Below are 19,060 nucleotides of genomic sequence, written 5' to 3' on the forward strand. Positions count from 1 at the left end.
TTAGTATGCTCTGGGCATGGTTTACTAGAATAGTTCTGGGGGTTTGCTCTGGTCTTGAGACCTTCTGTTAGTCGCCCTATTTTTTCGTAGAATTTTCGAGTATTGTGGTCCATTGTTACGTTGCGAGGTTGGCATTGTGTAGTTGAGGCAGTGAGTTGAGACCTCTAAATAATGCAAAGGTAAACATTTAAAAAAAATATATAATATTTTAGTATGGCACTTCAAAGGTTCAAAAATATTCTTTCATAAATCCTCCCTGTTCTATTTTCCTTTATTTTGATGATGTCTATAATTGGAGTGTTGCCACATTTTCAAAAACAGAAAGACGTCATTTACATTTGCACTTTCATATATTTTAGAATATTTTATCTCATTAAATTTTGTACAAAACAGATAGTAGGATTGAGTGTTATGCCCTCTTATATGGGAAACACTCACAGGACGAAGGGAAGAGACAGACAGTCAATGTTAGGAAAAATATACTAAAATTACAAATTCATACAGATTACTCCACTAAACTAATGAAATAATGTTAGTAATGGACAACAGATGCCAGATGAATGATAGCAAATATACACATGTATATAGGTATATATGAGTGAGTGCGCGCATGTATGTGTTTCTGTGTGCCTTTAGCGGCACTTTCGTTTAATAAATTATCTATGAGTTTTGTTCGTTGTACCATTTCACTAGGTTCGCGTTGATTTAGTTGCTAGATGAGTTTTTGTTATTGTTGTTCTTATTGAATTTTCATTATGAAATCGATTAGTAAAGTTTCTCGGTGATCTTCACTTTGCCGTATTTGCCATGGAGGGCGTGGCGGGCGAAGGCCAGAATGCTGCCGTGTTGCGCGTCGCCTGGGTAGATTTTGTGCACTACAGCGGAGTGTGTGTGAGCGGGCACATGGTGTACCAAAGCGGCGTGATGGTGATGATGATCCACCAGGTGAGCGTGGTGAGCGACATGTTCGTGATGGTGCAACAGCGGGCCGTGATAGGCCTCAGCGTGATGCAAATCATGTGCATGGAAGTGTTCATCATGATGGTTGTCCTGGTGGATGACATGATGATCAATCACCGGCTTGACATAGTGCAGGAAGTGATGTGGCTCATGATGCACCACTTTGGTGACATGATGCACCGGCTCGACATGGTGGATGGGCTCGTGATGCACAATTTTGGCAGCAGCTGCGGTGTGGTGTATGTCATGGTGGACATCATGATGCACATCGTGGTGAAGATGAGAGTCATGCACTATTGGGTGTACGTCGACATGAGCGCTGTGTTCATCATGGTGATAGACCGGATGCGATTCGATGTGTTCAGCAGCGCCGCCGGCGTCGATGACTATGGCGGATGAGTGGCCAAGATGGATGCCGCTGCCATGTGGTATGTCAACATGGTGGGCACCTTCCACGATGTGCGTATCGTGGCCGTGGTGTGGCAAAAGACCGGCGTTGGCGGTGGCGAAGGCGAGAGCCAGTAGGCAGATCACAGGCTGGAAAGTACAAGGATAATGATGGTGAAGTATTTTGTAAATTTTGTGGATGTTTTAATATATCTAATATGTTTTTAAAATTATTTTTTTTAATATTATAATTTGATATTTATTTCTTTTTTTATGAATAAATCGGTCTTTTTAATTTCAGTACATTTTTTTTATATTTTATTCATAAAAGTTGATTTCTTATTAAATTTTTTTGACTCAATATTTTAATGAACTAATTAACTTTTTATATTTATATTTATTTTAGTGTTTTTGAATTTATTAATTTTTTAATTAAAGTTAATTAATTTATTTTAATTTTAAAAAATATCTTTTTAATTTCCGTATTATTTTTTTTATTTTAATAATGAACGTTTTTTTACTTTTTATAAATTAAGTTTTTAATTTATTAGTTTTATTAATTATTTTTTTTTTAATTTTTATTTAATTTAGGAATTTTTTAAATATATTAATTTTATTAATTAAAGTTTACTAATATCCATTAAATGGTTTACATTTCTTAGATGTTTTAGCAACTTTTTTATTTTTTATAAACTAGTCTTTTAATTATTAATTTCATTAATTAAAATTTTTAAATTTTTTTACTTCTTTAATTTTTAATATTATTTATTTTTAATATAATTTTTTTATTTATTATTTTTTTTTTTTTAAACCAAATTTTCAAATTTTTTTTTAGTTAATTTTAAATTTTAATTATTTTAATTAATTTAATTTTTTTTAATTTCTTAAAGCAATTTTTTTTTACTTTTTAATTTAGTTATCTTCTTTAATTCAATTTCTCATTTTGAGGAAATATAATTTAGTAAATTTTATATAATTTATTTAATTTTTTATATTACTGTAATTTATTAATTTTATCAGTTATAGGCTTTTAATTTCCATTATTTCTGTTTAACAATCCCTTAATTTTCTAGACAATTTTTTTAATTGTTATTAATTAATTTTTAAATTTGTTAATTTTTTTAATTAAAATTTGTTCAATTTTCATTTAATACTTTTTTCATTTCTCAGATGTTAGATATTTAGTTAGTTTTTTAAATTGTTGTTAATTAATTTTTAATTTAGTAATTTTTTTAATTAAAATTTGTTTTATTAATTTATTTCTGTTTTACATTCCTTTAATTTTCTAGACAATTTTTTAAAGTGTTATTAATACTTTTTTCATTTCTCAGATGTTAGATATTTAGTTAGTTTTTTAAATTGTTGTTAATTAATTTTTAATTTAGTAATTTTTTTAATTAAAATTTGTTTTATTAATTTATTTCTGTTTTACATTCCTTCAATTTTCTAGACAATGTTTTAAATTGTTATTAATTAATTTTTTAATTTATTAATATTTTTAATTAAAATTTGTTCAGTTTTCATTTATTACTTTTTTCCATTTCTCAGATGTTAGATATTTAGTTAGTTTTTTTAAATTGTTGTAAATTAATTTTTAATTTATTAATGTTTTTAATAAAAACTTGTTTAGTTTTCATTTAGTTTCTCAGCTTACACAGCTTTTAATTTTTTGTTAATTTTTTTAAATTGAATTAATTAATTTTTTTCAATTTTAATTTCATTGAATTTTTGTTTTAGTAAACCACATTTTGTGCTAATTAGCTGTTGGCACACTTTACAAGTACACACCTTCATTACTAAGATTTCTCGCTTGATTTCAATTGAAACAAAAGATTTAAGACACGAACGCGAACTCCGACTCTACTGTTGCACTGAGGGAACACAACTGATGTCCACTTCGACGCTCCCACGCATTTTTATACACACTTTTCGATTTGCATCGGCGTAAAGTTGTTGTTTGTGCACGCATAGTAGTTGTTGTTGGTTTTGCAACAGTACACCCACATACCACCACGCTCCCTTTAAACTGCTAATTGCAAACTAGCCAAAGCATGCGGCGCCTTTGCCAAATTCGAGCGCCTAACCATCAGCGCCAGTAAAGGGCGCACGCGCTCACATACAAACATACGGGCTACGTATGCAAAATGCCAGACACGCACCAAGCAGCACCGAAATGGTTGAATATGCCTTTGTATGTGTGTGCGTTTTCGAACGAAAGTGACATTAAAGCAATGAAGTGCTGCGCATGCGCCGCATACCAATTGCGCGCAAGCGTCCAAACCACGCAAAGAACGCTACGCAACTTTAAGCGCCATGCATGTGTTGTTGTACGCACCATATGTCACCTTTACTGCCAGGCGGCGCGTCAATTTTGAAAGACATCCGTGTGAATTGTGCACCTTAAGCGGCCGTAAATTACATAAGGCGGTAGTAAAAACTGTCGACCAAACGGCCTTCGATGCGCAATTACTTAATTTAAACATTTATTATGATTGCGGCAATTAAAGCGGTCGGTAGCCAGTTCGATTGGCACCGTTACGCATTCGGAAGTGACATAAATTTAAATTGGAAGCTACACACCCACGCCTATTGCCGAGCAAAGCTCAATGGATGACTACAAAAGCGTAAAAATAAAAGTGCCAACAACAACAAAATGCACGCGCAGTGAACAGCTGTTGGCTAGCGCACAGCTGGCGCTTCACTTACGGGCAGACGCTTTGCCAAAATTTGATATACTTTGTGATTGTGTTTATTGCTGGCAGCCAGTAGTTGACGCCTTCGCCCGGCGCAGTCAATAAATCACCGCCCGAAACAATCAAATATTGCAGCTCTTTTGTTTTCATTTCAAATTCTATGCGGCGCTTCTGTTTAGATATATATATACGTATATATGTGTGTATGTATGTGCTTGGTGCAAATTTGCTATTGACCGCATAGTGAAAGCTTTTATTACTGCACAAATGCTCGCACAGATATTTTTTTCAAATGCCAAGCCAAACTGGGGACATGTTTATAAATCATGCATAATCACCTCTGTGCAGCACTGAGCTCAAATACACACACATACATACATATTTCTTGCTTAGTCGCATATACTTTATGTCCCCTTTGTGCTCGGTTCAAATCGCTATCGCTGACCGACTTACAATTTATTACAAAGCACAGCTATCAAATCCAAAATCTAAATATTCATCAGCGCTCGCTCTTCGGTGCTCATACGTGCTTTGGCATGCCACCGTTACAATTTTACATATTTGCATGTAGGCATTTCCACAATTTGGCTGTTCATAGTAACAGTGGCGGTACTCGCCATTCGTTGGGACATTTTCTCACCCACTTTTCGTGCTTTATTAGTGTTGACTGACATTAACGGTACTTTGTTAGTACTTTTAATTTCTTTCCATAACTTTGTTCAGATCTTTTTCAGCAAAGTTAAGATCTACATTTTTTTTAATTAATTAACAAATAATAATTATTAAGCATGTTGCTGGTCAACATATTTAAGAAGGATGGTTTTGCAGAGGAGCGGAATTAGACCAGTTTCTAGCCTTAAAAATGAAAATAATTGAAACCCTATAAAGTGCCATAAATTAGCTGTTCAATATCCTAAACAAAAATTTTACAGGAGCCGATGCCAGAATTGGACAATGAGCGTGGCATCGTTCGTAATTACTTTAAATTCCATATCTCAAGAGCTATCTTCATTCGCAAATCACAATTTAGTATTTCCTAATAACATCTAGAGCCAGGCAACTCGAACCAATGTAGCATCTCTTTTACACTTGTCCCGCATTGGCAAGACTACCCTACAAGCACCTGGGGTCGCCATGGTGACTCTTTTGCTTGGCCACCACGGGCACCAGAAATCCAGACACTGAACCCGATTTCGACGATTTTCAAACATAAAATGCAATTCGAGTTAATTTTATATTATAATTGAGTGGTAGCGATTCCCATTTACAGTAACCATCTTTACCATCAATGAAGAAGTACTGCTCAATCACATCGACAACCGCACCAAACCGTAATTTTTTTCGGTATACAATGGTGACTCATGTAGGACGCGTGGATTGCTACTTGACCAATGATGCATATTTTGCTTATTGAAGGAGCCATTCAGCCAGAAATGAGCCTCTTCGCTGATGATGATTTTTCGATGAAAATCCGGATCATTTTCAAGTTGTTGTTCAGCCCAATTCACGAACATACGACCATTCTGGTGGTCAAGCGGTTTCAGTTCTTGTTATTGTAGATGTGCGCCAAGATATTTTTGCAAAATTCACCACAACGACGACACAGAGAAGACCAACGCTTGATAACAACATGTGAGAGACTGATTTGTGTCTTTCTCAATTGATGTGTTAGCGGCAGCAATTTCCTAGACTTACGGGCACATTTTTGTCTAGCTGGCACGGGAACATTTTTTACTGCACCCGTAGATTCAAATTTTTCCACTAAACGCTCAATTGTTGATCTGACTGTACTATTATGACGACCATAATCTGGATGAATCTTAAATTTGTAGCCACCGACTTCGATCATTCATATTTCCATGATGAAATGGCAAACTTTAATGCTGTCCCTATTGGTCTCCTTTTTGAAAAAACCCTACATATGCTTATGGATACTTTCACATACATCATGGCAAGTCTTCGAAATAAAGTATATACGCATAGTGACCGCCAAGCCAAAGCGCCCTGTAGCGTAATGTCCAAAAGAATAACAAAGTGACGAAAGACAAAAGCCTATGACCTGGAGATGTTTGAATATGCAATCGGCCAAATCAATGAAGACACAGAATTTGATGCACTGAACCAAGCACATTACGACGAAGGAAGAAGTGGAGAAATAAAGCTCCCATGTATTGGTAGTACGCAGAAGTCACTCAGCTCAGAGCGCAAGGCTCCGATGCAGGCAACAATAGGCTAGAGGAAGACTCTTGCGGAAAAAGGAAAAAGAACTACAGGTACATAAAGCGATACCTAACAGTAAGAAGAATGCTTTTAATCTGCACTTTTCGCAGGTAGAAAATTACAATTTGAGAAAATTGTACCAGATAGTATTGAAAAAACTAGGAAGGTTTACTTATATCTGTTATCGTCTTGCACATCATAAAAGGAAACCCTGAATTATTTCGTCAAGCATATACACATTTTTTGAGTGAAGGGGTTTTTCTCCAATACTGAAAACGTCAGGGACTTGTTGCGTACTTGGAGTCAAACCACCATCCAACGCAAACGAAGAGCTCGAGTTGCCGTGAAAAATGAGAGTGACTCTTGCGCAGCTTCGTTTTGGTTCTGGAATATTTAAAATGTGGTCCTTATCTCATATTATAATATTATTGTATTGAAAGAGAGAATAGCTCCTCCTATCCTAATGGATAGCTTAATGGCATTAAGACATTTAATCTTCTGTTGTTCGATATACCATGTCATCAACTTTAACCTGGACTGACAAAAAACTGCATTTTCACGCATTTAAATATAAATAATAGGCACCTTAGCATGCCAACATGCTCAGCATGCTAATGCTCAATCTAACCTTCCTACATTTGCTTTAGTTCCTTTAGTAAAATTACTTTTATTGTTTTGGTTCATTTTTGGAACGCCATATTCATAAATCTAGTTTCGAGACTTGTAACGATGAGGTGGCTAAATATCGGGTCTTCAGCTATCTGTTGATTCGATACATACGAAATGTTCACTGTGTCTCTAACTTTTCGATGTTATCGACATTAAGAGAGGTGCATTGGATAATTCTCGTAAGGCAAGTTGTCGATGACTTCACGACCTTCGCTGAATGGTTTGTGCCACTTAAATACTTATGTTCGTGATATAGTAGATTCTCCAAAATACTTCTGTAACATTTTCAACAAATCCCTACCCGTGAATATATTAGGATAGTTTAGGTTCAAAGGTCTATCCTAACAGGAGTCCACAGCCAGAGTCCAGTTCTGAGTTTTGAGTCAATTGAAGATATTAAGAGAGAGAGCTTTTCCGGAAATTGGCGTTAACAACTGTTTCGAAAATTGAAATTAAGAATTTTTCAATTAGGAACAAAGTCTTACTATTTTTTGTCCATAGTGGTATAAAATATATGTATATTGTTAATTACCGTCTATTCCTTCATCCTTGTAGTCATACCTTCTACTTAATGAAATCGAAATTGGTGGAGTGGATTGATGACCCATTTGGTTAAGCAGTCATCTTAGTGGTGACTTCATTCTTGGACTTTGATTAAAGCGGCTTCCAAAGCGATCAGATAAATTGAAATAATAATATTAACATGTTAAGATTTTCAAATAGTTGTTGCGATAAGAACATCATAAAATTGAAGTTTCATTTCGCTCAGATATTTTATTAAAGACCATAGGAAATGAGCTAAGTAAGCCAAACAATCGAAGGCGCAAAAGGCGCTGCCTGTGAATAAATAAAAATAGAAATCGGTCAAGGTGTGCCATTTCTAATAATAATTTCGCAAATACGCAGACGACACTTACATGACAACCACCAGCGCATACAACAACAGTAACACAACGCGCTTGTTTTAGCACATCTTCGGCTGCTCAAGCGAACACATCCATCTGCGTCCATCTGCCGCCAGCGCTTTGTAATCGCACCAAAAGCAAAAATTCTATGTCCGCATTTTGAGGCGCACAGCGACGTGGCTGGCATGCGCTCAATCGCACACACACACATACGCACACGAGCGCACATGGCGAGGCGAGAAACACCGGTGTGCAGTCGTTTATCCAATTAACGGCGCATTGTGGCAAGTGCGGTAATTAGACAAAACATAACTCATGTTAATATCACAAGTTGTTGGCGCGCAACAAAACACAATACAACAACAAAAGGAATAAATAATTCAGCAAAAGTCTAAGGAAAATGTGGGAAAAAAGTCTAAAAAATATGAATTTCACATTGCGAAGCGCATTGAGTGTGCGGCGCGCTTGAAAAGCAGCCAATGAAGCAAACCGTGCAACAAAGGCATTAGAGGCAAGTGATACACACACACACGAACATAGATTTATGTGAGTATATATTACGCGAATGCATAATGAATGTGGCGAAATGGTTAGCAGCTAATTTAGTGACGCCGCCAACACGCCACCGCCACCGCCGCCGACGCTTGCAACAAATCAACAATAAAATCAAGCGACAACAGCCAAAACAACAACGTGCACATATCACATGCACAAAAGAGTTGGCGAGCGCTATAATTCACCGCTTGACGTTGTGATTTGTGATAAATTTGAAAATGTTGCCACAAATCATAAACAATGTTAGCAAGTGTTCGAGCGCAGCAGCGCCGTTCGAATAAATTTTTTGCGAAAAATAAAAAAAAAATAAAAATAAAATTAAAACGTTGATAAAGTGTTTGTTTTCGCGAATTTGAACTACGCTGGTACTAGATTCGATATTTTAGTGATTTGGTTAGTATTTTAGTTAATTTATGGGTTAAACTTTTTTATGAATTTATTGTTAATTTTTGTAAATTATTTAAGAGAAAATTAACTAGTAGCTGATCGGCTGTTATTTTTCCGGCAGAAACTTGTGTGCCAAAGTATATTTTAAGTTAGCGCCTATATGGACCACTAATATAAGATTGAGAAAAGTTAGATCCATTATTATGCCACCAGATGACTTTGGTAGTAAATTTCTCACGTTGCATAAGAGCGATCCGGTTACGATAAAAAGCATTAGGAGATCGGATTACATACCAAAAATACTTTTCATACAGTTTTCTGATTGCTTGACTCAGTCTGCCTCACAAATGGACGCGAATCAAGAGAAAATACGCAATATTTTACAGTTTTTCTTCAACAAAGAAGAAAAATTCAACTGAGGTGGTCGTAAAGCTCTCCATATCGTTCTAGTATTTAAGGAATAAAAAAGGTTGCTGAACTTTGAGTAGTCAGGACTCTCTCAAGTTGCTGCTCGACGCTCACTTCTCAAGCAATCCTTTTCCTTGGGATTTATTCCTGGGGTTTGGAGGCAGGTTGGGATTACGTTCATGCATCGGCCAAGGTTTATAGACTAACCATCCCCTCCTCAGTTCCTCTGAAAACGTTAGAGAGATTGGTAAGTCTGCACTTAGGGGTTAGTATCTTTAGAAATCGAATTTCCAGCGCACAGCACGCCTTTTATAAAAGTAGGGCAGTGGCAATCTTGTTTCCAAACAAAGAGTTTGTCGCGGAGATCTTCCTCGACATTGAGGGACATTCAAAAGATCTGCCGGAAGGGCCATTACACCTTTGGATAGGTTTGGGGTTGAACCGAGCCTTAAGCATCTTATCTACCCACTTCTCTGCGACAGGACGATCGTGGAGAAATGGGACAGTACGCGGGCACAACGGCATGTGAGTAGAGACACTCTCTTCATTTCTCTAGATCTGATTATTAATAATCTTCTAAATAAATTGAGGAAATCGACTGCTAGATGATTGCCTACGCAGATGATATAGCTCTCATGGTTGAAGGAAAATTTCTGAATTCCATATACGAGCTAACTCATGAGTACCTATCTTAGCATCGTATGCAACTGAGTTGCTGAAAACGGCCTCTACATCAATCCTCGCAACACTGCACTGGCTTTATCCACTAGGAAGTACAAAATACCGCAGGCGCATCTAACATCAATTAAAGGAACGCGTTTTCGGCATGCTGACAAAGTTAAGTACCTTGGTCTTATCCTATATAGGAAGCACTCGTATAAAACCCACATCGATAAGAGAGCAAAGAAGGCATTGGTTGCTCTGTACTGCTGCAGGGAAATAATTAGAAAAAGGTGGAAACTCTCGTCTGAGGTAATTCTGTTGGGCATAGTTAAGTCTATAATGTTCTACAGAATTTTGACTTCGTTCCAAAATACTTATATTACCAGGTCACCGAGCATAGCTCTGGCTGGCGCTTGCATGCTCACATAGCCTCGAGGGAAGCATGGGAGCACAGGAGCGGTGACCCTTATTTACGGATGGATCAAAGACTACGGGGAGGGGTGGTGGAGGAGTACATTGTCGAAAACTTCCCATTACATCTAGTCTTAGGCTTCCCAACCATTGCAGCTTCCAATCGGTGGTAGTTGCCATAAAGAGAGCAGTAGATCTACTGCTTCGGAGAGCAGCCTTCTTCAGAGCGGTTACTATCCATTGTTATAGTACTAGCTCAAGACAGTGAAAAGATGTCTAGACTCGTTATCTTTGTCAACGAGCTTTTTCGCAAGTAGACTTTTTTGGATGCTGGCTCCCTGCTAGGGCAGATACTTCAGTCTCCGTAACTTCGAAATGGGAACGTGTAGGAGCTCCGTTGGCTTCTTGTGATTCACTGCTGAACTGTTGGGCTTCAGACCAGCTTAGCAAGCTTTGGTCAACTACCAGCAGCTGTGCAGTCGCAAGGTCCTTCTGGCCTATGGTAAATCACAAGAGGTCTAAGGAACTCTTTTTTGTAAAGGCCTTTCAATGGTTGTAGGAGTCCTAACTGCGCATTATCCAATCGGAATTCATGCAATAAGATTGAGCATCTTACCGAATGTCAGCTGCATGAGCTGTTTAGAAGAGGTGAACTAGAATCAGCACAACAATTCCTTCTTGAAGAAGCAGATTTGTGATAGGTTAAGGGCATTTTTGACGATAGCTGATTTTCAACGTTTTTCCATTTGGCATCACAAAGGACGGCACTTAACAATCTAAATGTGATTCCTTTGATATGCTGACCTAACCTAACATCTTACATATGGACCGATAGATGCGGTATAAAGTCAACCGAAAGTTTGAAAATACTTAAGTTAGGCATACTTTTGGTTAAGGGAATTGTTGATATTATTTGACATACAAACTATTCTCTCTTTTAAGCACAAGGGCATACTGTTATCAAAAAAATATTTTCTCCGGAGTTCATTGCTATAACTCACAGATTGACCGTAATATTCGGTAAAAATCCGCAATATGCATAGGAGTTCACATATTTGGTACCTCAGAGAATCGCTGCCTTGATCCCCTGTACCAACACTCTCTCTTATTCGTAATAAATTTCATCGAGATATCTAAACATTTACTCAAGTTATACATCCGTGAAAATCTACGCCATAAAAATCGTTGGCTCGAAATCGGTTTTAGATCCATAGTCTTTTAAGCAAAGTTGTTCAGAATGTTCTGTAGAATATTTTGTGATTCTTCCGTTTTTTACCTCCCTGCTACCCAAGCCGCTCTAGTGTATATCAGTTTAAGGTGATATAAACAACAGTTAGCTGAAAAAAACTACTATATCCTGTAGCAACATATTGCAAGAGTAAAAAAAATGGTAGATCTAATAAAAAGGAGGCTAAAAAACAAAAAAAAGTAATTTCAGTCTAATTTTTCATTCATTATTTGCAAATAAATTTCAAATGCAAAGCGATTCATAATAAATTTGTCATTTGTCGTTCGCTTTGTGTCATTCGCAACAGCTGTCAGTCAGTCAGTGGGCTGTCCGCTACGGATTACGACACGCTGTCAAAACAAAGCATTCACTTTGCACACCAAATGCTCCAGCAACAATGTGTGAATGTACTGTTAAGTATTTAACGTTTATTACTCGTACCATTCGGTAAATTAAAATCAAATCAGCCGAGCGAATAAATGCCACAAATAAATTTGTACACACAACTGACAAATTGCCAATAACAACGCACACACACACGCGCTCGGCGACTGGTAAACCGTTTGACTATGCTAGACGTGCGAGCGAGCGAGGGGTTTCCCTGCTTACCGGGAACGTAGGCCAGCGACACGCATCGACGCTTTCGTTACACCGTGAAGCCTCACCGCACCGCGCCGTCACATTTCCAACACCTTACCACCGTCACCGAGCTCCGTTGTGCGTTGAACGCATGCAAAGGCGTGCAGGCCGACGAGTGCACGAAGCGTTTGCGGTGTGTAAGCGGACACCCTTTCGCGGCTCTCTCGCACACGTTCCCCTCAATGAAAAGCTGGTCACTGTGTCGCCGCTGCCGCCTAAACGGTGTTGTCATAGGCTCGCATACGTAATCGACTCATTAACCGTTTCGCACTTTAATTGACCAAATTATACGAATTATGTAATTAGCAGCCGTCATCGTTGGCATCGCGCTCGTGTGTCGCCGCCGAGCGGATATTGCTGACATACGCAATGCCAGCCAACTCGGGCATACTCGAAAGTATGTACGCGAGTACTTAACATTTATGCAGCGCGTTAAACCGAGCGTAGATATGTTTTCGTCAAGCGAATGGGAATTTTGGAAACGTGCTTTGACCAGGAATGTTGGTTATTTCTATTAAGTGCCGTTAATAACTGCTGTGTGCAGCGCTATTGGCAATTATATAAATATTTCCTACTAACTTTGGTGGTTGCCGCGGTTGGATGGGTTTTGTGCTTGATCGCCGGACTGTGAGATTTATGTTCGAAACTCGTGCGATAAAATCAGAACTAAAGAAATAGAGAGAGAAAGAGAGGGGCTATATCATCAATATCACACATTAGCGTATACTCACTCATACATTAATGTTTGCATTGAAAGGCCTGTTACAGATCAAGCAATATATGCAATTCAGAACTGATATTGCAATCATTGACTTGGTCAACCCTGTCTGTTTTCTTATCATTTCGATATAATAAATGGCGTTTTTTACGACGTAATTAGTGATGTAGTCAACACTATAGATTTATTGTCAAATTTTTGAACATATAACAAGTCAATTGACAAGACCCCGGTCTGATACGTAGAAGGCTCTATTAGAATGGTAAATTCAGATGATTTTTAATTAGCCCTAATCTTGAAAAGAAACTAAATTTAGCCTCCATGATGAAATATCCCCAAATGGGTTGAGGCTGATCGACTTTGCCGGAGCCTGGAATATGGTTATCTATAGCACTAAATTCCAGCATAAGAAAATTCATTAAGCTACCAACCAAATTCAAAAAGCGACCAACCATATAGATCATGTCGTGATAGACGGAAGACACGTTCCCAGTGTTTTAGATGTACGTGCGCTCCGAGATTCTAACATTGACTCGAACCACTGCCTTGCTGCAGCCAAGATTCGCACCCGCCTCTGTGCAGAAAAACGCACGTCAGTAAACACAAGAAAGATACGACGTCGAGAAGCTGCAACCACAACAGACAGCCGAACGATTTTTTACTCGACTTGCTCTCCTGCTCTCTGAGAGCACTCGTCAACAACTCTGTATAAGGGAACTGTGGGACGGCATTTCAAGCTCCTTAGATACTAGGCTATAAGAGAAGAAATTACTAAAGATTTCGAGGTTCACTACCTTAAAAAAAACAGAAACTTCAAATTTTATGGGGAATGATTATTATCGTTCGAGAGAACATGTTTTGCCATTTATTTTTTGAAGGTTATCCTTAAAATTTTGTCCGTTGCTACGTGTCAGATGGTTAATCCGTTGAGTCTACTTTACGATGACTCGTTCGAGCATTTCAATTGGCAACTGGTGAGTGACAAGCGTCATGTTTTGCTACAAGGCCTGCATTGAAGCGGGATTGTCCGCATGGACTTTAGACTTTCCATACCCGCACAGGAAAAAGTCTAACAGTGTGTTAAACACGATCTTTGTTGCCTGTTGACCGGCCGAAAACATGAAATTGCCTGCTCCCTGAAGTGTTCTCTCAATAAAGCCATAAATGGGTCTCATCGATGAACCAAATTTGGCTCGAAAACATTGGATTTTCTTGCAACTTTTCAAGAGCCCATAGAGCAAAACGATGTTGCTTGGAAAGGTAGAGCCGCTTAAGTTCTTGCACACGTTGTATTTTGTATGCTTTCAATTTAGGCACAATTCCATACCTCAATCCCAGTTGCTGCGAACGGTGCCGAATTGACTTTCCTTGGTCTTCGTACACACTCTCAGCTACTGCTGATATATTTTCTTCATTGCGTACTAAATGTGGTCTATGTATTCGGTCGAATATTATCCAATATTATCCTGGCTCCCAAAATGAGTGATGGTGCTGCGAATAGCACGAAGAGCATGCATAGAGTTGAACAATTTGTAAACGTTGTTCAGGCGTAAGTCATTCCATGATGAAATGCCAAAGAATATTGAATAGAAATAACATGACGGCTTGACGCGGTTTATGAGGATCTGTCAAAAAAGGCTATTAAAAAAAATATCTCTACTTTACCTGTTACAAATCACCTGTTACAAATCAAAAACGGAGGAAAACTAGGCGTAAAAATAATTTCTTGGCAAATGGTACACCCACAACCCGCTTGATGGCGTTGGAATTGTAATTATTGAAAACCTCAGAGATCTGGTACGATTTTTACTAAATTTAAAAATATTTTATAAGTACTTGTGCGTTTGATTTTAAGATGGCTACCAGCATTTTTTATCGTTTTCGGTGAAAAGAGTTTGAGAAGTTATTTTAAAGTATTAGAGACAAAAGTTGTTTCATTCAAACAACTAGAATTTATGGAATTATCTAATGTATTGTTCAACTGTGCCTATTTTCAATCAATTAATATTGCTAAATGTCTGCATAGCAGTCTGCAGATGCAGAATAAAGGCTCTTAAACCCATATTTCCAAAAAGGGATCACATCGCCTCTCTAGTACCTAGCAGTATATTGGAATTTATCAATATGCTGGGGCTAGATGAGTCGTTGTGACAATGGAGAGGGCACAATAGATCTTAAGTCGCGGTGCAATCTTTATCTATTTATCATATCATAACCCACGCGGGACACGAATGTGAAGAGAATATTCAACCAGTGGTGAATCTATGTCGGTGGAGGGTTTTGGGTGTCAAAGCTCCCTAAAATTGAAGATTTTATTTCAAAATTAGAAAAATTTACGTTTTAGTATTAATATCAAAAATATGTATGTTGGAAGAAAAAGCCCCTGTAGAAGTAATTTCTTGCTCCGGCAATGTACTCAACCAAGCAATTGGATAGTTCTTAAGATAGTGTTTTGTGCAGCTGCAACAGAGCACACATGATCAAGTTGCAGGAGTGAAAATGTGCATTTAAACTTAAGTGCAAAGAATATATCCACACGTACTCCCTCGACTAGTCGAACTTTTTTTTTAATATGCCCAGAGTGTAATAAATACTGCACCGTTGGTCGCTTGGGTCAATTTATCTGTCGATTTGAGAAATTCACCACATTTTTCAATGAATCGGTTCAGGCCACTTTGTCAAACGCGCAATTCCGCATGCCACCACATACAAGCCAATAATCATATAACAGCAAACAAATAACAATGCGAACAACAACAATCACAACAACAGCAACAGCAACAGCAACAAGTACCGTGCAATGAAAATGAGGCAATAAAGTGAAAGAGAAACAATCATTGACAACAAGCAACATGCAACGCGGCAGGAAACGCAAACGTGTTGCACACAATGAGCGCAACGCGAACGCGTATTCGTTCGATTAATTTAGCAGCGGTCAAATTGTGGTGGCGCATTACAGCATCAAAGCGCCGAAGCCGCCAACTAACCAAACAACTAGCTATTGATACAGAAGCGGCCGGCAGTTGTTTGCAACAATAATGCGCGCGCCGCACAGCGCTGAATGGACGCGCAGCGCATCATTTTCCAATTGAAATTGCAATTTGTTTAAACTATTTGCCACGCATTTCAAAATTCGAACGCGGCAGCCACCGTTGATGTTGCCGCCGGCTATTAAGCGCTGTGCGCATTATCGCTGATGGCAGCGCTGGTACCGTGGCGGATGGTGATGATGATGTTAGCAATGCACACGGCGACGCGCCTAATGTCGACAAGTTCTACGCGAGCAACAACAACAACGCGCCGCGATTGAATGAGGTGCCGCTGCCAATGCGGCTAATAAACGAGCCACGCATGTGCACTGGCAGGCTGTGGGTAGGTGATTGCAAATCGATTGATGCCCGTTCATCAGCGGCGCAATGGCATGGCGTTGGCGGTGGCGGTGTGTCGGCGGGTGTAATAATGACGCGACTGGAAGTGGCATCTGCGGCATTGGCACTGGCCTCTGTGGCATTGCTGGTAGCGGTAGTCGCCAGCAATTTTTGCGCCAATTGCACAAACAAACGCGCCATTGCCACTGTGCGCGGCAATATCCTTTGTCGACAACGGCACTGCTGAGTGGTTGCGGTGGCGCAACGTGCACTTCTGGTAGCGGCGATGCGGGCAATGCCAATCAATTGAATAACGTTGATAGTTGGCGCATTGCTCCACTGTTGATTGCAGCCGTTGGCATTGAGCGCATTGAATGACGAATGCTTATGACGATAATGAGACGCGCGCATGCGCGGACAAATATTTCCTCACTGCCAGCCGCGCTCACGCCGCCAACTGAAGCGCGAACGTTGTGACGAGCTACTGTTGGAGCTCAAGGCAATTGCGCGCTGCTGCACGGTAGTGACATCAATGCCTTTGTGTTGCATGAGTGGCTGGCATGGCTGAATGGCGGAAATTAGCACCTGAGCGGATTAAATTCTTGCAAATCATTATTATTGCTCGCCTTTTTTTGTGGATTTTGTTAATGCCGCTATACTCCTTCGTGCGTTGCATGCAGCACATTGTTGTGCGAGCGCGCTGCGCTGATTGCTTTTGTGTTGTAGACACTGCTTTCGCAGATTACCCACTCATCTGCTGGCAGTTAATCTCGCGTTGAGCCGTGTCGACGACGTGCCTTTGCCACCGTTAATAGAGCAATATCGCCGCATAACTCAATAGCTCTTGTTGCAGCTGTGCGCGAAGGTAAAACCAACAGCAATGCCAACAACACATCCATGCACACACAGATGTAAGCCTGACTGACTTCCACCAGCTCATCCTGGAATTGGTTCATCGTTGGGTAATCAGCGGCAATTGATCATCCGTTGGCCGTGGGCATGTTGCAGGTAATGCCACTGCAGGGTTGAAAGTTATATTATATTCTCATGTGTGCGCAGGTGTGTGTGCGCGTGTGCTTGTGAGGTTAATACAGAAACGTTGCTTTGCTGTGGACGCAATCAGTGGCACATTAACGCTACCATCAATATTATTTCATGCCCCAGAGGCGCAGACAGTGGGAATTGTTGTTGGAGGTAATTATATTATTAGTAACTTCGGCAAGTGGAGTAATGAAGTAACTGTTTATGTCATGGTTTTTATGTTTTATTAATTTTTTCCTCATTTGTATCTAGCCCACTTGCAGTCTAACATGCTGTTATCATCTATTTTGACCTCATACGAGGGCTGTTATATATATTCTGGCCTAGGGCAACACTAAGTGTTGCCAGGTGCAATCTGACATTTCCATTGGAAAGTTTGACATTTCTTAGCATAACATCACTCAGAACGTTTTGTCATTTAATCGTGAATTGTTTTATTTACAGGGAATTAAAAAATTCATCTCGGCCAAAAAATGGAATTAACTCGTGAACATTTTCGTGCGATCATTTTTCACAACTTTCGACGTGGATTATCACGACAAGAGTGCATCGATGAGCTAAAATCTTTGTATGGCTATGAAGCACCATCCTATAGCACTGTGAAAAACTGGTACAACGAATTCAATCGTGGCCGACGCTCGCTTAAAGACGAATTCCGTGAAGGTCGTCCAAAAACAGCCGTTGTGCCAGAAAACATCGATGCCGTACGTGAACTGATAATGCAAGACCGTCTTGTAACATACCTTCAGATAGAGGCATGCCTATGCCCACCAGCATACATTCGATATTGCATGAACATCTGGCCGTAAAAAAGGTTTGTTCTCGTTGGATCCCGCACAATTTGACAATCGCTAAAAAAAAGGCTCGTGTGGATTGGTGTAAGGAAATGCTGAAAAAATACGATCGCGGTGCTTCAAAAGACGTTTATAAGATCGTCACAGGTGACGAATCATTGATCTATGCGTATGAGCCCGAAACAAAACAGCAATCGACAAAAAAAAACAAAAATAAAAAAACCAAAAAAAACATTTTCGTTGATAAATATGCCTATTTACATTATTAGGCCAGAAATATATATAGCAACCTACGTAGTATGAGCGATTGTATTTATTTTGTTACTAGCTTACGCGGAGTCACATATACCGTAGCCACATATCTCCGCAAGCGCTTTTATAAAGAACTCTTTTATTAAAAACAAATTATTTAACTGGTTCTAAAGAAACCATTTGATCATAATAAATACGGATTTATGAAAAGAACATAAAATTTCATAACTTCATTGAAAAAATCCCTTACTGGTTGAAAATATGGAAAAATACGAAGAATTCACTATTCGAAAATGATCCCACGTTTCAATTCGAAGAAAATGTTCAAAGTAAAGTTAAAATAAGACGGCTGGCGCAAAGATATGTTAGCTACGCGGAACACATCAAATATTTATAGGCATGGCTCGAAAATGGAGAACAGAGTTGATATGCGAATATGCTCGTTAAGTTTCTGAACCGCTGCACTATAGATTTTTTTTATTGGGAATGCTACGTAGATAGCCCAGTAGCTATAAAGGCAGCAAACTCTTGTCGCATATCGGCCAGAAGTATCTTGAGAAGCAGGGCAGCAGTACACTTGAAGCCTTAGCGCTCGCACGCACAAGCAGTAAAATCATCAGATCTTTGAAATCAATAAAACCGGTAGGATAGCAAGCCAATCCTTGTCCAACGCACAATTAGAATTTTGTGTAGTGATAGAATTAGAGAATTACTGATACGAGATGAGGACATCACTGAGGACATCACTGTTGTAGTGATGTA

General features: G+C 39.0%; 1 protein-coding gene across 1 annotated transcript; it reads right to left on the minus strand.

The window, feature by feature from the left end:
* Positions 1–765: 765 nt before the first annotated feature.
* Positions 766–16,622, minus strand: LOC120777100 (histidine-rich glycoprotein). Its single transcript, XM_040108235.1, has 2 exons — positions 16,203–16,622; positions 766–1,497 (listed from the first exon to the last, which is right to left on the minus strand). The coding sequence occupies exons 1-2, from the start codon at positions 16,620–16,622 to the stop codon at positions 766–768; spliced, it is 1,152 nt and encodes a 383-aa protein (XP_039964169.1).
* Between the last annotated feature and the right edge of the window lie 2,438 nt (positions 16,623–19,060).

This window comes from Bactrocera tryoni, chromosome 5 (assembly GCF_016617805.1).
Source record: "Bactrocera tryoni isolate S06 chromosome 5, CSIRO_BtryS06_freeze2, whole genome shotgun sequence".
NCBI classification, from domain to species: Eukaryota; Metazoa; Arthropoda; class Insecta; order Diptera; family Tephritidae; genus Bactrocera; species Bactrocera tryoni.

Excerpts from the sequence above, each read along its gene's own strand:
- LOC120777100 (XM_040108235.1), bottom strand. The coding sequence starts at position 16,622 with ATGCGCGCGTCTCATTATCGTCATAAGCATTCGTCATTCAATGCGCTC. Across the intron at positions 1,498-16,202 it reads CACCTACCCACAGCCTGCCA|CCTGTGATCTGCCTACTGGC; the intron begins GTGCACATGCGT and ends TGTACTTTCCAG.